The sequence below is a fragment of the Daldinia caldariorum genome (assembly GCF_022478825.1).
Source record: "Daldinia caldariorum strain CBS 122874 unplaced genomic scaffold F4812scaffold_2, whole genome shotgun sequence".
Taxonomy (NCBI): Eukaryota; Fungi; Ascomycota; class Sordariomycetes; order Xylariales; family Hypoxylaceae; genus Daldinia; species Daldinia caldariorum.
In genome coordinates, this window is record NW_025953038.1 from 3,740,694 (window position 1) to 3,755,881 (window position 15,188).

General features: G+C 46.1%; 6 protein-coding genes across 6 annotated transcripts; 2 read left to right on the forward strand and 4 right to left on the reverse strand.

Moving 5' to 3' along the window:
- Nucleotides 1-1,405: 1,405 nt before the first annotated feature.
- On the forward strand, nt 1,406-3,086 carry F4812DRAFT_467905 (uncharacterized protein; the record flags this gene model as incomplete). The annotated part of the gene is made up of 3 exons (XM_047938713.1): nt 1,406-1,860; nt 1,912-2,129; nt 2,278-3,086. 3 exons carry the CDS (start codon nt 1,406-1,408, stop codon nt 3,084-3,086), a joined length of 1,482 nt encoding a protein of 493 aa, XP_047794392.1.
- Nucleotides 3,087-3,395: 309 nt separating this feature from the next.
- F4812DRAFT_416523 (uncharacterized protein) lies at nt 3,396-4,977 on the reverse strand (the record flags this gene model as incomplete). Its single annotated transcript, XM_047933078.1, has 1 exon — nt 3,396-4,977. A coding segment is annotated over one exon (1,301 nt), but the record flags the coding sequence as incomplete, so codon positions are not given.
- A 1,131-nt stretch (nt 4,978-6,108) lies between these two features.
- F4812DRAFT_416524 (EthD domain-containing protein) lies at nt 6,109-7,014 on the reverse strand. The gene has a single exon (XM_047933079.1). The coding sequence runs from the start codon at nt 6,919-6,921 to the stop codon at nt 6,511-6,513; it is 411 nt and encodes a 136-aa protein (XP_047794394.1). The 5' UTR covers nt 6,922-7,014; the 3' UTR covers nt 6,109-6,510.
- Nucleotides 7,015-7,599: 585 nt separating this feature from the next.
- On the reverse strand, nt 7,600-8,598 carry F4812DRAFT_416525 (uncharacterized protein). The gene has a single exon (XM_047933080.1). It carries the CDS (start codon nt 8,472-8,474, stop codon nt 7,881-7,883), a length of 594 nt encoding a protein of 197 aa, XP_047794395.1. The 5' UTR covers nt 8,475-8,598; the 3' UTR covers nt 7,600-7,880.
- Nucleotides 8,599-9,275: 677 nt separating this feature from the next.
- F4812DRAFT_204443 (P-loop containing nucleoside triphosphate hydrolase protein) lies at nt 9,276-12,445 on the reverse strand. The gene has a single exon (XM_047930272.1). It carries the CDS (start codon nt 12,362-12,364, stop codon nt 9,794-9,796), a length of 2,571 nt encoding a protein of 856 aa, XP_047794396.1. The 5' UTR covers nt 12,365-12,445; the 3' UTR covers nt 9,276-9,793.
- Nucleotides 12,446-12,860: 415 nt separating this feature from the next.
- Nucleotides 12,861-14,360, forward strand: F4812DRAFT_449815 (glycosyltransferase family 4 protein; the record flags this gene model as incomplete). Its single annotated transcript, XM_047936018.1, has 2 exons — nt 12,861-13,342; nt 13,403-14,360. The coding sequence occupies 2 exons, from the start codon at nt 12,861-12,863 to the stop codon at nt 14,358-14,360; spliced, it is 1,440 nt and encodes a 479-aa protein (XP_047794397.1).
- Nucleotides 14,361-15,188: the final 828 nt, after the last annotated feature.

Consider the following 15,188-nt stretch of genomic DNA (forward strand, 5'->3'; position numbering starts at 1 on the left):
CTCCTTCTATCAATGGGCACCTGTCTTCTTATTGAAGCTTAACTATTTCGCATCTGCGGTTTCGCCACAAGTGGAACTGTTAAGCGGTATTTCTTATTCTATAAGAATGATACTAAAATGAATTGTTAGACAAAGTAAAGCTTGATAGATAATTTCATGCTTGCGATACTGCTCAAAATTCCATGCTTACGGATGATTAAGAGGTAGGTGCCGCGATCAGAGAAAGATATTATTAAGTTAAACTTGAACCCTACAAATATCTAATTCTTGAAAAATATTGATCAGATATTGCCGTGCCTCGCTACCTACCTAGGAGGTAGGTATACATAATATCGAAATTAAATTTCAGAATCTCACGTACGACCTGTCTTAATTGTTTTCCTATATTGGCAATATATTTCACAGAAGCTAGTATTAACGTGGCGAGGTTGTACTAAGCAATTCAGGGGGAACATTGTCAGAAAGGTAGAGTTAGATATTTTGAAATGTTTGGTGTTACCATTGACAGGTGATGTACTATATAGATGATGTACGGAGACGGATTCCGGCCTATGCACATTGCAAATCTCTCTTGCTTACAAGTACTTTGCGCGACAACAGGAAACACACATAGGTGCAATTTAGAAGAAATGACATCTCGGAGGTTATGAGAGATATCCCTGGCTGAAGAGATCCGAAAACAAATAACAAAATAAAGGGGGCATTAGATACAACGGAGGGCAGTTTCTTGTGATACCTGGAGATAGAATATCAGGTTAGTTTTTGAATTCGCCCGGAGCATCTGTGTAGTTCCACTATGCATACTACCTAGGTAAGGTAACTACCTCTACCCAGGTAGTTTACCTTAGGTAGGCGCCTCCCTAAGGTAGTTTATGAACTCAATAAAATTTATCGATAAACTCAGTGGCCATGAATAGAAATAGTATTGAGTAAAGTGCCTCAGGGGTTACCGGGGGTGCACAAAGCCTACGATACACTGCCTCAATTTATTTTGACGTTTCCAAAAAGGGTATCCAAGTTTACACCATCCAAGTAGCACCCGAGACGGATAGACCCTTAGGTCTGTGGGGGTAGCGAACCTTGCTTCGACCTGTACGGACGGATAGACGCTTATGCTGCGTACGCTGCAACGAGAAACTTGAAGCCGTGTAACACTCGGTATATAAGCGTCACCTCGTCTAGTCGTGGAGGTTGGGGCACTAAAGCATGTGATTGAAATATCTAAAAAGAACGCGATCCATAAGTAACGGCTAATCTCATATACTGTCTAGGCTTGCTCCCTATACTAACGCGCCCGTCATTGCTACTCTAAAGTTATACCAACTATCATATCCATATTACTCTCACACGAGAGCGTGCATAAGCATTACCTATCGAACATTACAATACTACCAGGTAGCCAACGATGCCTCAAATCCAGTTTTTCGGGTCTCAGGTCGGAGGAGGGACCGTTATCAACTATAGCTACACGGATATGCCGTGGAAACTGGTCTTCTGGGACTTTTGGAATTTCCTCAAGTACGCTAGAAGTTTGATCTGGGTGGTAATGCCTCTCTGGCCTTGCTATGGGGGAAGCTTCGATGAGCTCTCACTCACATTTCAACATGTGTGGTGCCTCTCCGTACATACCGTCCTGATCATACTTCAGGTAATTTTCCTTCTAGGATTATTGCCATTATTGTTTATCCTCCCAGGGTGGCTATTCGTCTCTGGATTGGTCACTTTTTTTGCTGTCAACGCACTGATATGCAGAACTTTGAATGGGAGCACTATACAATACACGTCCGACCCAAAATACTCTCCTCACTGGGAAAGGTTCGAACATGAGCAATGGATTTTCTTAAATGGTGTTTCTATCGGGTAAGGCAAGCTTATGTCTCGTGTACTATTACCATTGCTAACAGGAACCAGAGAATCCTGGCTCAAAGACAACTTGAATCGTCTAGCACTTACTTTCGGGCGACCAGTTTTAGGTATCCATAACCGCACGAGCGGTATCATCTTTGATTTGATAGAATGTATAATCCAGCGCAGCTTTGGATACGCGACTACTGATGTTCGTCTCGTTTACAAAATTCTCAAGGATAAGCTGTACAATCCTCAGTATACCACTGTGGTCTTCATCATACGTAAGTACTTAATAATTGTTAATTCTGAGCTCTTTTGAAGTCCGAAGAGCAAGCTTGTTTCGGTTCACGTTTGATTGTTTTAACAATTACCTGTCCACGAGTTGTCTCAAAATCCTAGGTGAATGATTTCTAACCTTTAAATGCTTAGACTCACAAGGCGGTATTGAGGGGGGTCTTGTTATAGATTGGCTTCTACAAGAGGTTCCGCAGGATCTTCTAGCTAAGCTCGAGGTTTACACTTTCGGAAATGCGGCGAATCACTTCAATAACCCACATCGGCATCAAAGCAGTCAAGAGGCGCAAGTGAAACATCCTCATATTCTAAACGATATGTTCCAGCGGTTCCCTCACTTCACAGGAGACATAGAGAAAACAGGAATCAAAACGGGCTTTGAAAATCCACTATCCCATCCCGCACTGTCAAACGACCAGGGCTCGTCGGAACTCGAATCACACGGTGCCGCTTTAGATCGAGCTATAGGGCATATCGAGCACTACGCTCATACTGGCGACTTCGTTGCTCTTTGGGGTGTGCTTCACTTCATAACCAATACTCGGGCTTCAGCCGAAATTCCCCGCTTCGTCGGTCGACTTTTCGCTCACCACGCTACCGGTCATTTACTCAGCCAACACTATCTTAACGATATGTTTCCATTAGCAAAAAATGCATTCGGGGAGTTCACTGGCTGCGCGGAGAGCAACGAGTTTATGGACAGCATCATTAGCTTACCTGGCCAGGGAGAGGGAGACAACATTATCCAAGCCATCCGCGAAGGCCTCGGCCATAGTTTTGCGGCCCTGGACCATATCGCCCTACCTAAATCTGATGTTTCCGTACAGGGGAGATTGATTGAGAGAGAGATAAGCATCTTGAATGGACCTGTGCGAGTCAGGGACCTCAGTCGCTTATGGCAGTATAGGAATGGCCAAACCCCTCGTATCATCCGGAAAGTCTAAGAAAACTGTAACATTGGAATTGTTTACGGGATGGAATAGACGGATGAGATATGGTACTGCTATGAAGGTTGAAGTCGTCTTCTACCATAGCTTGCTTGTTTAATCGACGGTGGAATATATGGGCTTGTGCTTTCTTCCACAGAATGACACCACATGGCTATCTGTTCTAACATTAATATTCACCAAAAGTGGGAACTTGTATCTCTTTGATTATCGGGATAATTTCTCGGCGACTTGAACCTACCTAGTTTCAACAATACTGTGTAGCTATTTTCAGTCATCTTATTCATTGAAAAGAACCTTCAAACCACCTAGCTCCAGCAGACAATACCACCGTATTATTGATGAAAGGTACCTAATTAACAAAGCTACGCTAGTGTCGAATATAGAGAGTTAATCTGAAAAGATACTTGATAAGAACACAGGGATCGTCTATTGAACACGCTGTTGGAGAGATAATTCATGCCTTGACTGGAAGTACTCACAAGCAGGCTTTCTACCTAAGGTAACCTGTAAGATATCTCCACGAGGTTTGCTGGCTAACAAAACATATGATATGTCTATCTCAGTCGTAGTGCCTAAGCTACGAATTAGAGGATCCTCACTTCCCTTGGAGCGAACAGGCCCATACATGACACCAAATCAGCTTGGCTCCTATAATACGACGAAACAACGCCAACTCTCAGGAAAGTATCGTTTCCAGAAGATTTCAACGCCAAGCCGGACACCTGCCATCCTCCTAAAACCGTCGGTTGAGCCGTGGCCCATATACACACAACCTCGTCACAGAAGTCGTCTGGCGTATCAAAGATGACTGTTGGCTGATGCTGCCAGTTCTTATCGGCCGTTATTTCAACCACCTGGGAAGTATCGAACAATCTAAACGCTTTTACAGCGTACTGATTGCGCGTTAATACGTGGGCATCGATAAAGCACACCGGTCCGTGCAATACCAATATACCATCAGCTACTTCCCCAGTACCGTCGGGGCCAATAAATTCGATATCACTGGATAATATCGTACTGAGTTCAACCACTTTTTCGGCAAATGTATTCGGAATGTCGAGATAGCCATCGAGACTGGCCCAAGACCACGAGGGCGCGCGGTAAGAACCCGCCCGGGTCGCAGGGGTACCGACTCTAACGTACCAACACAATGTCTCTATCAAATGATCTTCCCAGAGGCCGGCTAAGTACTTATGTTTCCCCGGTTCAAGACGCTGGAGAGCTTTTCTGGTATCCTTCGCCAGCCCGGATACAGCCACCAGTTTATCTCTTGGCAAAGTGAGCTTGGTGTTTGAATACAAGCTTACAATAGCACTCCAGTCGGCAAGGATCCGTGTCAATAAGTCCCGTGTTTTGCAAGGAGCGATAGATACAGCAATAAGCAGCCGCGACAGCGGGAGGTAGTCAATATCGTCGAGCTTTTCGTGTTGCTCCTTGACGAAGGAATTACAGGCGGACGAAATCCGCCGAAACCATTCGGATGCGTCTCGCAGGCATGGGATTCTGCACATTCCCAAAACACCTGTTTCCTCCCGAAATATATAGTGCGAGGGGCCATAAGCCTTTCCTGCAAAACCCACGCTCGGCGGATGAGGGGTTCGTCTTGGAATGCTGCACCCCACGCCGTGTCCTCCAGCTCGGCTCGAAAAAGCTCCCCGTTGTCGTATGTCGACAGCCAAAGGGGCAATTAACGACGGGTCGCGCGGGAAGAAGCAGCCACCTTCGTCGTTTTCGGCGCCGAGTGCGGAGATGCAGAATAGCGCATTTCGATAAACGTCTTGCATGGTACCAGCTTCCCTGCGCCAGTCTTCGCGGGAGTCCTGGAAAATGCACAGTCGATCAATCCATAGATATTCGATTCCGAAGCGATGTGCAATATACATCGCATCCCTGAATGTCTTCGGCAAGCATTGAATTGGGTTAGACTTCTCAAGCCAGGCAGATGTCGACTTGAGGAGTCTCAGGGTCCGGTCCAGGGGCTTCTCCCCCCATCGGTAACTCATGGCAGCATATGACCCCTGAAAATCTTCTTTTCTTGATATTAGTTGAAAGGTAGGAGGGTGCTGTAAATGTGAACCATGCGCGTAATTTATCTTTAATAATCGAGTCGGCATGTAGTTCTTGATTTTTGATTTCCTACTGCATGAGAAATGCCCTCGTAAACAAGTCTCCATCCATTTAGAAACCATGGACCAGGTTTGGGGAGAACCTGTTGAGTCCGGAATATTGAAATTAAGAATATCTTCAGTAGATTGTAAAGCTGCAAAATTGTGTAAGTTCGATAATAGGCGAATCTAGACTCGGGCCTTAGTCGTAGAACTTTGTCTTACCCTTAACTAAGGAAACCGTCTTCAAGCCTTCTCCCGAGTCTATTGTCACACACGGGACATCATTTTGATAGGAAATCCAAAATATGGTAAAGAAGCCGTACTCTCACTTTATTGCTCTGGCATGCATTCTCGTGAAATGGGAAATCACTACATATTACACAACCCTGCCTAGCAGAGTGAGCGAAAGATTGCTCGTCGCGATGATGTCCATGTATATACCAGAAGGTAAGAGGCGCACTTTGAGACACTGTCAGTTTCTAAGCTAATATAGCCTTCTCGATGCTAGATGAGATATCCTAGTGACGACGTTATGTACCAGGTAGGTAGGTTAGGTACGCACCAAAATCATACTGATTAAGTTGCAATCCTGGAGTGTTTGCAATATGACATTCTGCGGAGCCCAGTCGGGATGGCTTACGCGCATTTTCTAGTGCATCTATGCAGACCTTGCAAAGCATAGCATCAGACTTTGCCGAGAAGTATTAGGTATAACTTTCCATAAGATAAGTTGGATGCTTAAACATAACATGAGACAAGAAGTTGGGTTCGAATGTCTAACTACCTCAATATTTCGCGCACCGTAGGATTTACTTCATGCAGTCAGCATCCAAGCCTCATGTCCTATTCTCGAGAAATATATCTCTACCTAGGTGCAACACTTCGACAGAACAAATTCATTAGTATCGAGAAGAGGTGCACAAGAATAGGCTGACTTCGGGAATAAAGGCTTTATTTACTTGATGCCTTGCCTATATTTCGTTCATACAATCCTTCTCCCAAATCTTCACGTAATATCGCAGAAGTAAGCAATGTGGAGAATTTTCTCTCAGGAGTCATCACATAGACAACATGTACGCATAAGTCAAACGTCACCTTTATTGAAAGCCTCAGTGAGCCAACCGTCCACAAAATATAATAGGAGAAGTTAGCGCTCTAGAATTTTGATTTCGTTCTAATATCATTCCAACTCCTATGAAATTTCCGGAAAAGGTACCGCTAACGTTCAACTCTCAGAGTGCGTTATTTCCAACGACCATGAGAAATAACTGCTACTCTAGCATACTAGAGTTCAATCAATCTAGGTACCTCTATCCCCTTTTTGTGACTTCAGTCCCACCTAAAACAACGGCGCGCAGCTGGGAGCGGTCGAGAAAGAGCTCCTGGTCGGCCCCGACCTTGGCGGCTTTCTCAGGGGTGTGGGAGAATGCCATGAAAGCCTGGAAGGCCGCAGCATCCTTAAATATCAACTCGGCAACGGCGTCGTAGTCGAAGTCAGCTTGGGACCCGAGGATGAGTTGAGCCGGGGTCGTGGCATTCCGAGTAGTGCCCTCGCCTTGGCCCTCGGTGCGCTGGATATAGTGCCGAGTGTGAGATAACGGGAAGTGCGGACCAGCTACCTCTTGCAGGATAGGCATATGGATGTTCTCAAGGTGTTCTTTGAACTCTTCCGGGGAGACCCCGGGTTTGCGGGTGAAATAGAAGAGGATAGAGAAGCTCATGGTGATAGGCTAATACCGTATGGTCCTACTGGAATTAGATGAGATATACGATGAAATTACTTGGAGAATAGTAATAGGAACCGCCTCTGACTTATACTCAAATATCTAGGCAACCTACCTCTCTATACTTGTCATTACATCGTCCAATTATCTGTTTGTACCGACATCCTAGGTGGCACAACAGACGGCGCATAATCCTTCTAAAAGCCCCGGCCCAGACACAAAACGTTCAACATGATGGTAGAGTTTAGTTAAGAACCAAGTATCGCTCCTTATAAAATTCGACGAATTGACACCTCGACGAGTCGATCTTGCCTGATTTGGTGTACACAAGAAGATTACGAAGTGTACATCAACTGCGACTATTTCGGACTTCCCCATGATTAGGTACCTTGCTTGCAACATATGTCCCATTATAGTATTTAAATACAGAGTCGGATCTCGGTTATTCCAAGCAATTTTTCAAGGCACAATAAGCTACCTAAGCTTAGCCTCCATGTACCTCGTTTAAACTCCCCCATAGAATCCGTCATATAACGCGGGGCATAAAGGGGACATTTCCGAAACTACAAGATCCGTCGGCAGTGCTAAGAAGAGCAATAGTCTAAGTGCTTGTCATAGTTGCTCTTAGGGTAATTCGTCCGCGTTCATCACTTAAGCATCAGTATTTTTCCTAGTTGTAGGTAGCAGATCAAATTACTATATCATTAAGTCAAAGTTAAGGAGTGTCTCTAAACCAAGCTGTACCGTATCAATTCCCACCCCCTATCTTCGCACAATCCCATTGGCCCCGAGCTCCAAAGAAACCACACGCTGATGCAAAATAAAAAGCCAAAAAAGGAGAGAATGTAGAGTTTGTTTTCTTCAAAGTTCCGCATAAGCTCGAATTTCGAAACAATTGATGCGGGTTTATCCGCCGCACAGTCGTTAAACTGGGTAATCGGTAGTTACTTCGCAGCTTACCACCAGCCGACGCTCAGACCGTTAGGCACATTGGCGCCATTGACCGTGAAGTCCTGCTCAATGGTATTGATGTCGAACTCGCCGACGGCCACCGTCTCCCAGTGGAGCGTGTTGCCGGCAGGGCAAGGGAAGCTCTCGACGGCCGGGTTGGCGAAGCCGACCATGTCGAAGTTGAAGAAGCCAGTGGCGTCGTCGAAGCGCACGCGCGCCAGCTGGGTGTCGCGCAGGTTGCCGGAGGGCAGGTTGGCCAGGTCCGTGAAAGAGTTGCGGAAGAGGTCCAGGGCCTTCTCTCCGAGGACGCTGTCGCCGCTGCCGGCGTGGATCACCAGCGTGCAGGTCTTGCCAGCTGCGGACTGCGGGATCGGGATTTCATATAGGGTGCTGGTCTCGATCTTGCCGTTGCGGACGGTGGAGGTCTTCGAGTCCTGGGTGTTCAGGTTGGTAGTGACGTCGTGGTTCTTGATGATGCTAGGCACAGCAAAGCCAGCAAAGGCTTGCTCGCCTCGAGCGCTAACAGTGCTCGTGCCGGTAGGGGCAGCAAGTGAGAAGGTTGCCGAGACGAGGCAAAGGGCAGCAGTAGTGTACTTCATTGTGAATAGTGTGAAGTTGTTTTAGAATTGGGAGTTAGGCTTAAAGAGTTGGTAAGTATTAAGGATTAAGAATGAGCTATACTTGTTTCTTGTTTGCTCTGTGATGAGGGTGATGGTGATGGTATTCGCCCTTTTCGAGGATACGATGCCATCTTATATACAGATTCTACGCCTGCTCAAATCTCAACTATCTCGCGATATCTGGTCCATATAGCTACAACGATACTCCATGTGAATCTATTTTTACTCGATATTGTCTCTCGTTACCTGTCTGTGAGCTTAGGAGCTTATGCTATGATACTTCCAGCTGATGACGCTAACGGAGTACGATTTCTCATCATCCCATTGGCCGCCTAAGACCAACAGCTGAACAGCCGTTAGCTCACAAAGGCACAACTCCAAGGTGCTACGTAAACGAGAAAAGGTCAGCACTGTCCCAGATGAACTTGGAGATAGCCGAATAGCAAGCCACTCGGTACCGGCTGACTGGCGAAGCCCCATAGTTCGAGAATGATATCGACCCATTCGGGCCAACAACAATGACTTAGGAGATAGTAGCATTAGCCTATAGCTTAATACCCCAACATTAAGGATGAACGTCTTGGCACCATGTGTTTTCTCAAGTTTTCTTTTTATTTTTCTTCTCAGCCTCAGCTCCGCTAGTAGGATAAGCCCCCAGGACTACCTACGCCAAGCATAGCCAACACGATCCGGAGGATCTTAAGGACTGTCATGTGCCCTTTTGGCACCGGTTGTTAAGCTTCGTTATGCGAAATTGCTGCTTAGGAGCTGGTGGCCGGGACTGTTCTAGTCTTATAATCAAAGGCTACAATTGGATGATGGTGAATGGCAGGTTAATTATTCGATTGCATCTCATGCAGTCAATCTCGTGTTAGTTAAGAACTATTGTGAAATAGACTTTCGGAGTCTCGAGTTTTTCCTATTTCAGACTGCCGAGTAAAAGAATCAACGACTTTACGTAAGTGGTGTTAAGGATAAATCGTATTCTGGCTGAAGTTCTGTCTGACGCACTTTGAAGATTCAACGCTGAGCAGATTGTCGGAAGATCGTGAACTATCATTACGCCAGCTGCTTATCTTCCGGACAATACCCGACTTGAGAGAGATCTTTCTATTTGTCATTAGGACTGATCTGATGATTGTCTCAATTTTTCAATACGCCAATAGCTTTCGAATTTTTCGAGACTATAAGCTGACAGAAGTTTGTAACGTAGTATCTAATGCCGTTATTTCGTCCATTAATATTAGAGGCATTCATACGAGTCGACAAGTCTACGCTATTATGTCTCGAGAGCGTGTTTAAGAATGGCGTGCTCGGCTCTTCCACTCGCTTGCTTCTTCTCCTAGCTTTTTAAGTGCTAAGTCGTAAGCAGCTACCTTCCTCTCAAACTCGTCTTCCTTCTCCTCGGTCACCCTAATGCGCTCCACTTTCCTGCTTCTCTGGATAACCGTCTCACTGGCTACTTCATTCCAGAACCATCTTGCCTCCGGATTGGTAAAGAGTGTCCAAGCCTTGCCAGCCTTGCCAGCTCTGGCAGTACGGCCAACTCGGTGAATATATGAAGCTATACTAGACGGCATGTCGTAGTTGATGACGTGATCTAAAGTTGGAAGATCTATACCACGGGCAACAAGGTCAGATGCAACGAGAATGCGCAACTTTCCAGCCAAAAATGACCTAATGGTTCGTCTGCGAGCTACGTATTGCGTTGTTGAAGTAAGTGTACCGACAAGAGCGCCTAAGGTCGGAGAAAGAAGTGAAAGAAGACGTGAGAGACGTAGAGCTGTTTCGTTCGATTTGGTAAAAATCAAAACACTAGGCGTATTTTTATTGGCGCCAACGACATTCGGTGTCTTAAATGATTTATCTGCATCTGCATCTGCATCTGCATCTGAATCTGAGTCTGAATCTGACCCTGATGAAGAAGTTTCATCGTCCGAAATATCATCTCTGGGTCGATCATGATTGACATGTCCTAGTATGTAATCGCTTTGAAGCAGATCCAAAAGGAAGAGTGGCTTGAGGTTAGGGTCGCTGACTTTGAGGGCAGCTTCTTCGAGCGCTTCGGGAAGTGCAAGATCGGCTTGGCTTATAGTCGCTTCTGCCTCTTCGGTGATACCTGAACCCTCAAGTACGATCAGCTTAGGCCAACGAAGCTTCAAACCTTCCAGGCGATCAAGATCTCTCGTCATCGTAGCGCTGAGGATAACCTTCCGAACACCTGATAAGTTAGACTGCTTATGGTTTCGTAAGTTATTCTTTGACTGCAACCGCGGAATAACTATATCCAACCACTGCTGAAAGTTTTGACCGAGTAGTTTATCGGCTTCATCAACGACAAGCCAGCGCACGAAGTCCAATGAAAAACCGGGTGTATATTTGATATGCTCGACGAGCCTTCCTGGCGTGCAAATAAGAATATCAACCCTGGATTTGTACTTGACCACATGGTCTGGTAGAGTTTGGACTTTGTCTTCCTTCTTTTGAATAGTCGCTCTCTCTTCGTCTTCGGTATTGTAACCTTTGTCACTCTCGTCACCTGAACCGTACCCGTTCTGGGAAGCGATTCTCTTACTGCGTTTGGCGAACGCTTCTGGATCATATTCTTCTTCTCTTTCGACGAGAGCAGCTTGCTCTTGATCAATAGCCTGACTGCCCATCGAGATTCCAACGCGTACTCTCCTCTTAGTACCATTCAGACCAAAGACATTGGCACACTGTTCGCACACTTGTTGAACTTGCTTCACAAGCTCTCGAGTTGGGACAACAATCACAGCACGGAGCCTTGTCAGATGCCGATTACCTTGGCTCAGGTCTCGTACTAGAGGTAGAGCATAGGCTAAAGTCTTTCCGGAGCCAGTTGCGGCAGAAACCAGAAGGTCGCCATGCATTTTCTTGTCATGACGAGGAAGAAGTAACGGTATCGCGGCCGTTTGTATGGCAAATGCTTGTTTATATCCATTTGCAGCTAACCTCTCAGCTACTTCAGAAGTGATACCCAGCTCTGGCGACAGTCCAAACCCTGTGAAGGGTGCCGTAGCCTGCGGAGATACACGGATTGGCTTCGCCAGCCAGGAGGGCAATGTCTCGTAAGCTGGTTTCGAAGCATCAGAGACGACTGGTTTCGGCTGGGGTAACGGTTCAAGCCCATGAACTTCAAGCACTTTTGAATCTACGTCCATAGTATTATCACCACCCTCTATTTGATTTCCGCCGTTAGCGTCCGGCGCATCTCGCATCACTACATCTTCATGCTGGTCTGCTGTAGATTGCAGCTCGGGAGGTCGTATTGACTTCGCCGCCCTTTCGAGGACGGCCTTATGTCGTATTGGGGTTTCATGCTCATCCTCGGCTTCTTCGTAAATCTTGGATTTTTCTTTCTTTTTTTCTTTCTTTTTATTCTTCTTTTCTTTTCTTGGTTGGTCTGGCAATTCAGGTTGCTCCACTGGAATCTCTTGCTCAACTCTTCCCTTTTCTGGTATATTCAACTCTGTAGATATTTCATTCTCGTCAGATTTCGACTGATTAGCTAGCTCCTCTGGGTCTTCTGTATCAATCTGAAGCTCCTCGGATTGCTTTGCTTTTTTAGTCTTCTTTTTCGACCTCTTAGCAACATCGCTCTCACCCGTCAGCTTGGCTTTCTTAGCTGGTGGTTCATTTTCGTTATCATCCTCCTGGAAGTGAACATGTTGAGAGGGTTGAAGATAGTTTGGTTGACTATTGGCTAGTTTTGGGGGTGGGATATATCTCGCGTAAGCTGTTGGCTGTGACTTCACCGGCGGGTTTGGTGATGATGGTGCTTCAACAGCCTCTAGTGGCTCTGAACTTTGAGCGATTCCTTTTGGTGGTGGCACATATCGGGCATACATTTTCGTATGTGTAAGATTGATTCAGCGCTGCGCTTTAGCTGCAGGAAATAATAAACTTTAAAAAGTCAAACTAAGGAATAATGAAGACTTTCAGTCCAATAATTCTGCCATCGCATAAAAAGTTGGCCGCCTTCCTAATTTCGATTATCTTTAGTGGGTTTTTGGATAAGAGCATTATCGATAAGAGTTAGATACCATGTGGGGATACCTTAGGTACCTTAGGTAGCTGCTTAGGTACGGTTTAAGTGGATCGGAAACTGAGGATCCAGGTTCATGCTTGGGACCCTCCCAGGCTCCGCACTTAAACAAACCCCAGACTTTCAATCAATTTAGTCAATCCCCCAACCAACATCGCTGCCTCAACGCTCGCCTACTTCGTAGGTAATGACTTAGTTCAATTGTAAATACTCGCTCGTCGCGGAACTCGTTGATAAATTAATAAAATCTCGAATATGATACGAAATTCTCTGCAGCGCTCCGCTCATCATCCGCCACGATGCCGCACCGAACGTACAATATCGCTATGGTTAGCGATTTCTTCTTCCCCCAACCCGGTGGTGTCGAAAGTCACATATACCAGCTAGCTTCCAAGTTAATTGACCGAGGTCACAAGGTTATCGTGATAACTCATGCTTATGACGACCGGAAAGGAGTTCGCTACCTCACGAACGGCATCAAGGTCTTCCACGTTCCTTTCGCCGTCATCTACCGATCAGCTACTTTTCCAACCGTCTTCTCTTTCTTCCCCCTCTTCCGAAACATTATCATTCGGGAAAGGATCCAGATCGTTCATGGACATGCAAGCTTGAGTACCCTCTGCCAGGAGGCATTGTTGCATGCCAGGACTATGGGACTACGGACAGTTTTTACTGATCATTCGCTATTTGGCTTCGCTGATGCGGCAAGCATCTTAACTAATAAGCTATTAAAGTTCACACTCAGCGATGTAGACCATGTAATATGTGTCAGTAATACATGGTACGTTTTCCAGCTTCTACTTAAGCCACGCTTTGACGGCTCCGCTAACACCTCTCAAAGTAAGGAAAACACTGTTCTCCGAGCAGCTCTAGATCCCCTCATGGTCTCTGTTATTCCCAATGCCGTTGTCTCCGAGAATTTCTTACCTCTACCCCGTCCGGACCCGAATAGTCTACCGTTTGTTCAACATCCGTTACCAGCGCACCCCCTTGGACCCAACGATACCCTCACTATCGTAGTGATTAGTCGTCTGTTTTACAACAAGGGAACAGACTTGCTGATCGCAGCTATCCCTCGAATTCTCGAGAATCATCCGAACACGCGCTTCATCATTGCCGGCTCGGGACCAAAAGCTATTGAACTGGAGCAGATGATTGAACAGAACGTACTACAGGACAAGGTCGAGTTATTGGGACCTGTACGACACGAAAACGTACGTGACGTGATGGTAAGAGGTCACGTCTACCTGCACCCCAGTCTCACAGAAGCCTTCGGAACGGTTATCGTCGAAGCTGCGAGCTGCGGTTTATATGTTGTATGTACGGCAGTTGGGGGTATTCCCGAGGTGCTTCCTTCACACATGACGGTATTTGCGAAGCCCGAAGAGGATGACCTAGTAGCTGCGACAGGAAGGGCAATTGCTGCCCTCCGGGCGAATAAGGTCCGCACGGAGAAATTCCACGACCAGGTCAAAGCCATGTATTCGTGGACCAACGTAGCAAAACGTACCGAGCGCGTTTACCGAGGTATTTCGGGGGATATCAGCGAGGCTGAGTTTTACGGTTTTGACGTTAATCATGATCCACATTGGCACGCCACCCGCGGTCGCAACTTTTCTCTGATTGACCGCCTCAAGCGCTACTATGGTTGTGGTGTTTGGGCCGGTAAGCTGTTCTGCCTATGCGTCATCATCGATTACCTGATATTTGTGTTCTGTGAGTGGTACTGGCCCAGGGATCGGATTGATTTCGCACGAGATTGGCCAAGGAAGAAGTTTGAAGGTGACGATGATGATTAGGTTTATACAGTCTAAGACTAACTATGCCTCCAGCCAAAAGAGGACATAAACAGCGAATAGAGATACCCATGATTTAATTTATTATTTGTTCTAAGTCACCATTGGAAGCTGACCTTCCTCTAGTACGAATATCGCAATATCATTTCAGTAGCCTGACAGCCCAACGATTAGGTACTTCACATCACGCCACACCTCCCTATCTACCTAGGTACCTGTCTATTCCTAAATAATAAGCCTGGAAAAGTTCTTATGCTTGCTCACAGTCGAACTAATCGACACGTCGGAAGTACTATGCGAAGGATTATACCGTCGACTGCCGCTCTACAGGATTCGATAATATGATATTGACGTCGAGCTAACGAGTGAAACAATGATAAATCACTTAAGTGTCAACCAAGAAAACATCTCTTCCGAGCGTTTTGACTATTACTTGGAACTAGATCACGCTGCTTCATAACTATAGGCCGTTTCCAATCCATATGCCTATCCCCTATAGATGACCGAATCAAAACGGCGTATTCGACATGGTACATGTACACCTCAAGGTAGCACAAATGCTATGCTATGTTGTGGTAAGAGGCCATTGGCCACGACGAGTGAAAAATCAGCAACATTTATGAAAGCAAAATCAAGATTCTACTACCTACCTCTTGATTTGACTCAGCCCTATGGGTGCAAGTGGCCAGTACCGCCCTACTATGTGTTAGTTTGGCGCAGTCTAGGCCACCACGTATCTCCAGAAGCTTCGTATATGTGCCTAATCGGTTTTGATACGTGGATGGGCTCACTTGAGGATTGGTGTACACCCAGATGCAATCCGGGTATGTG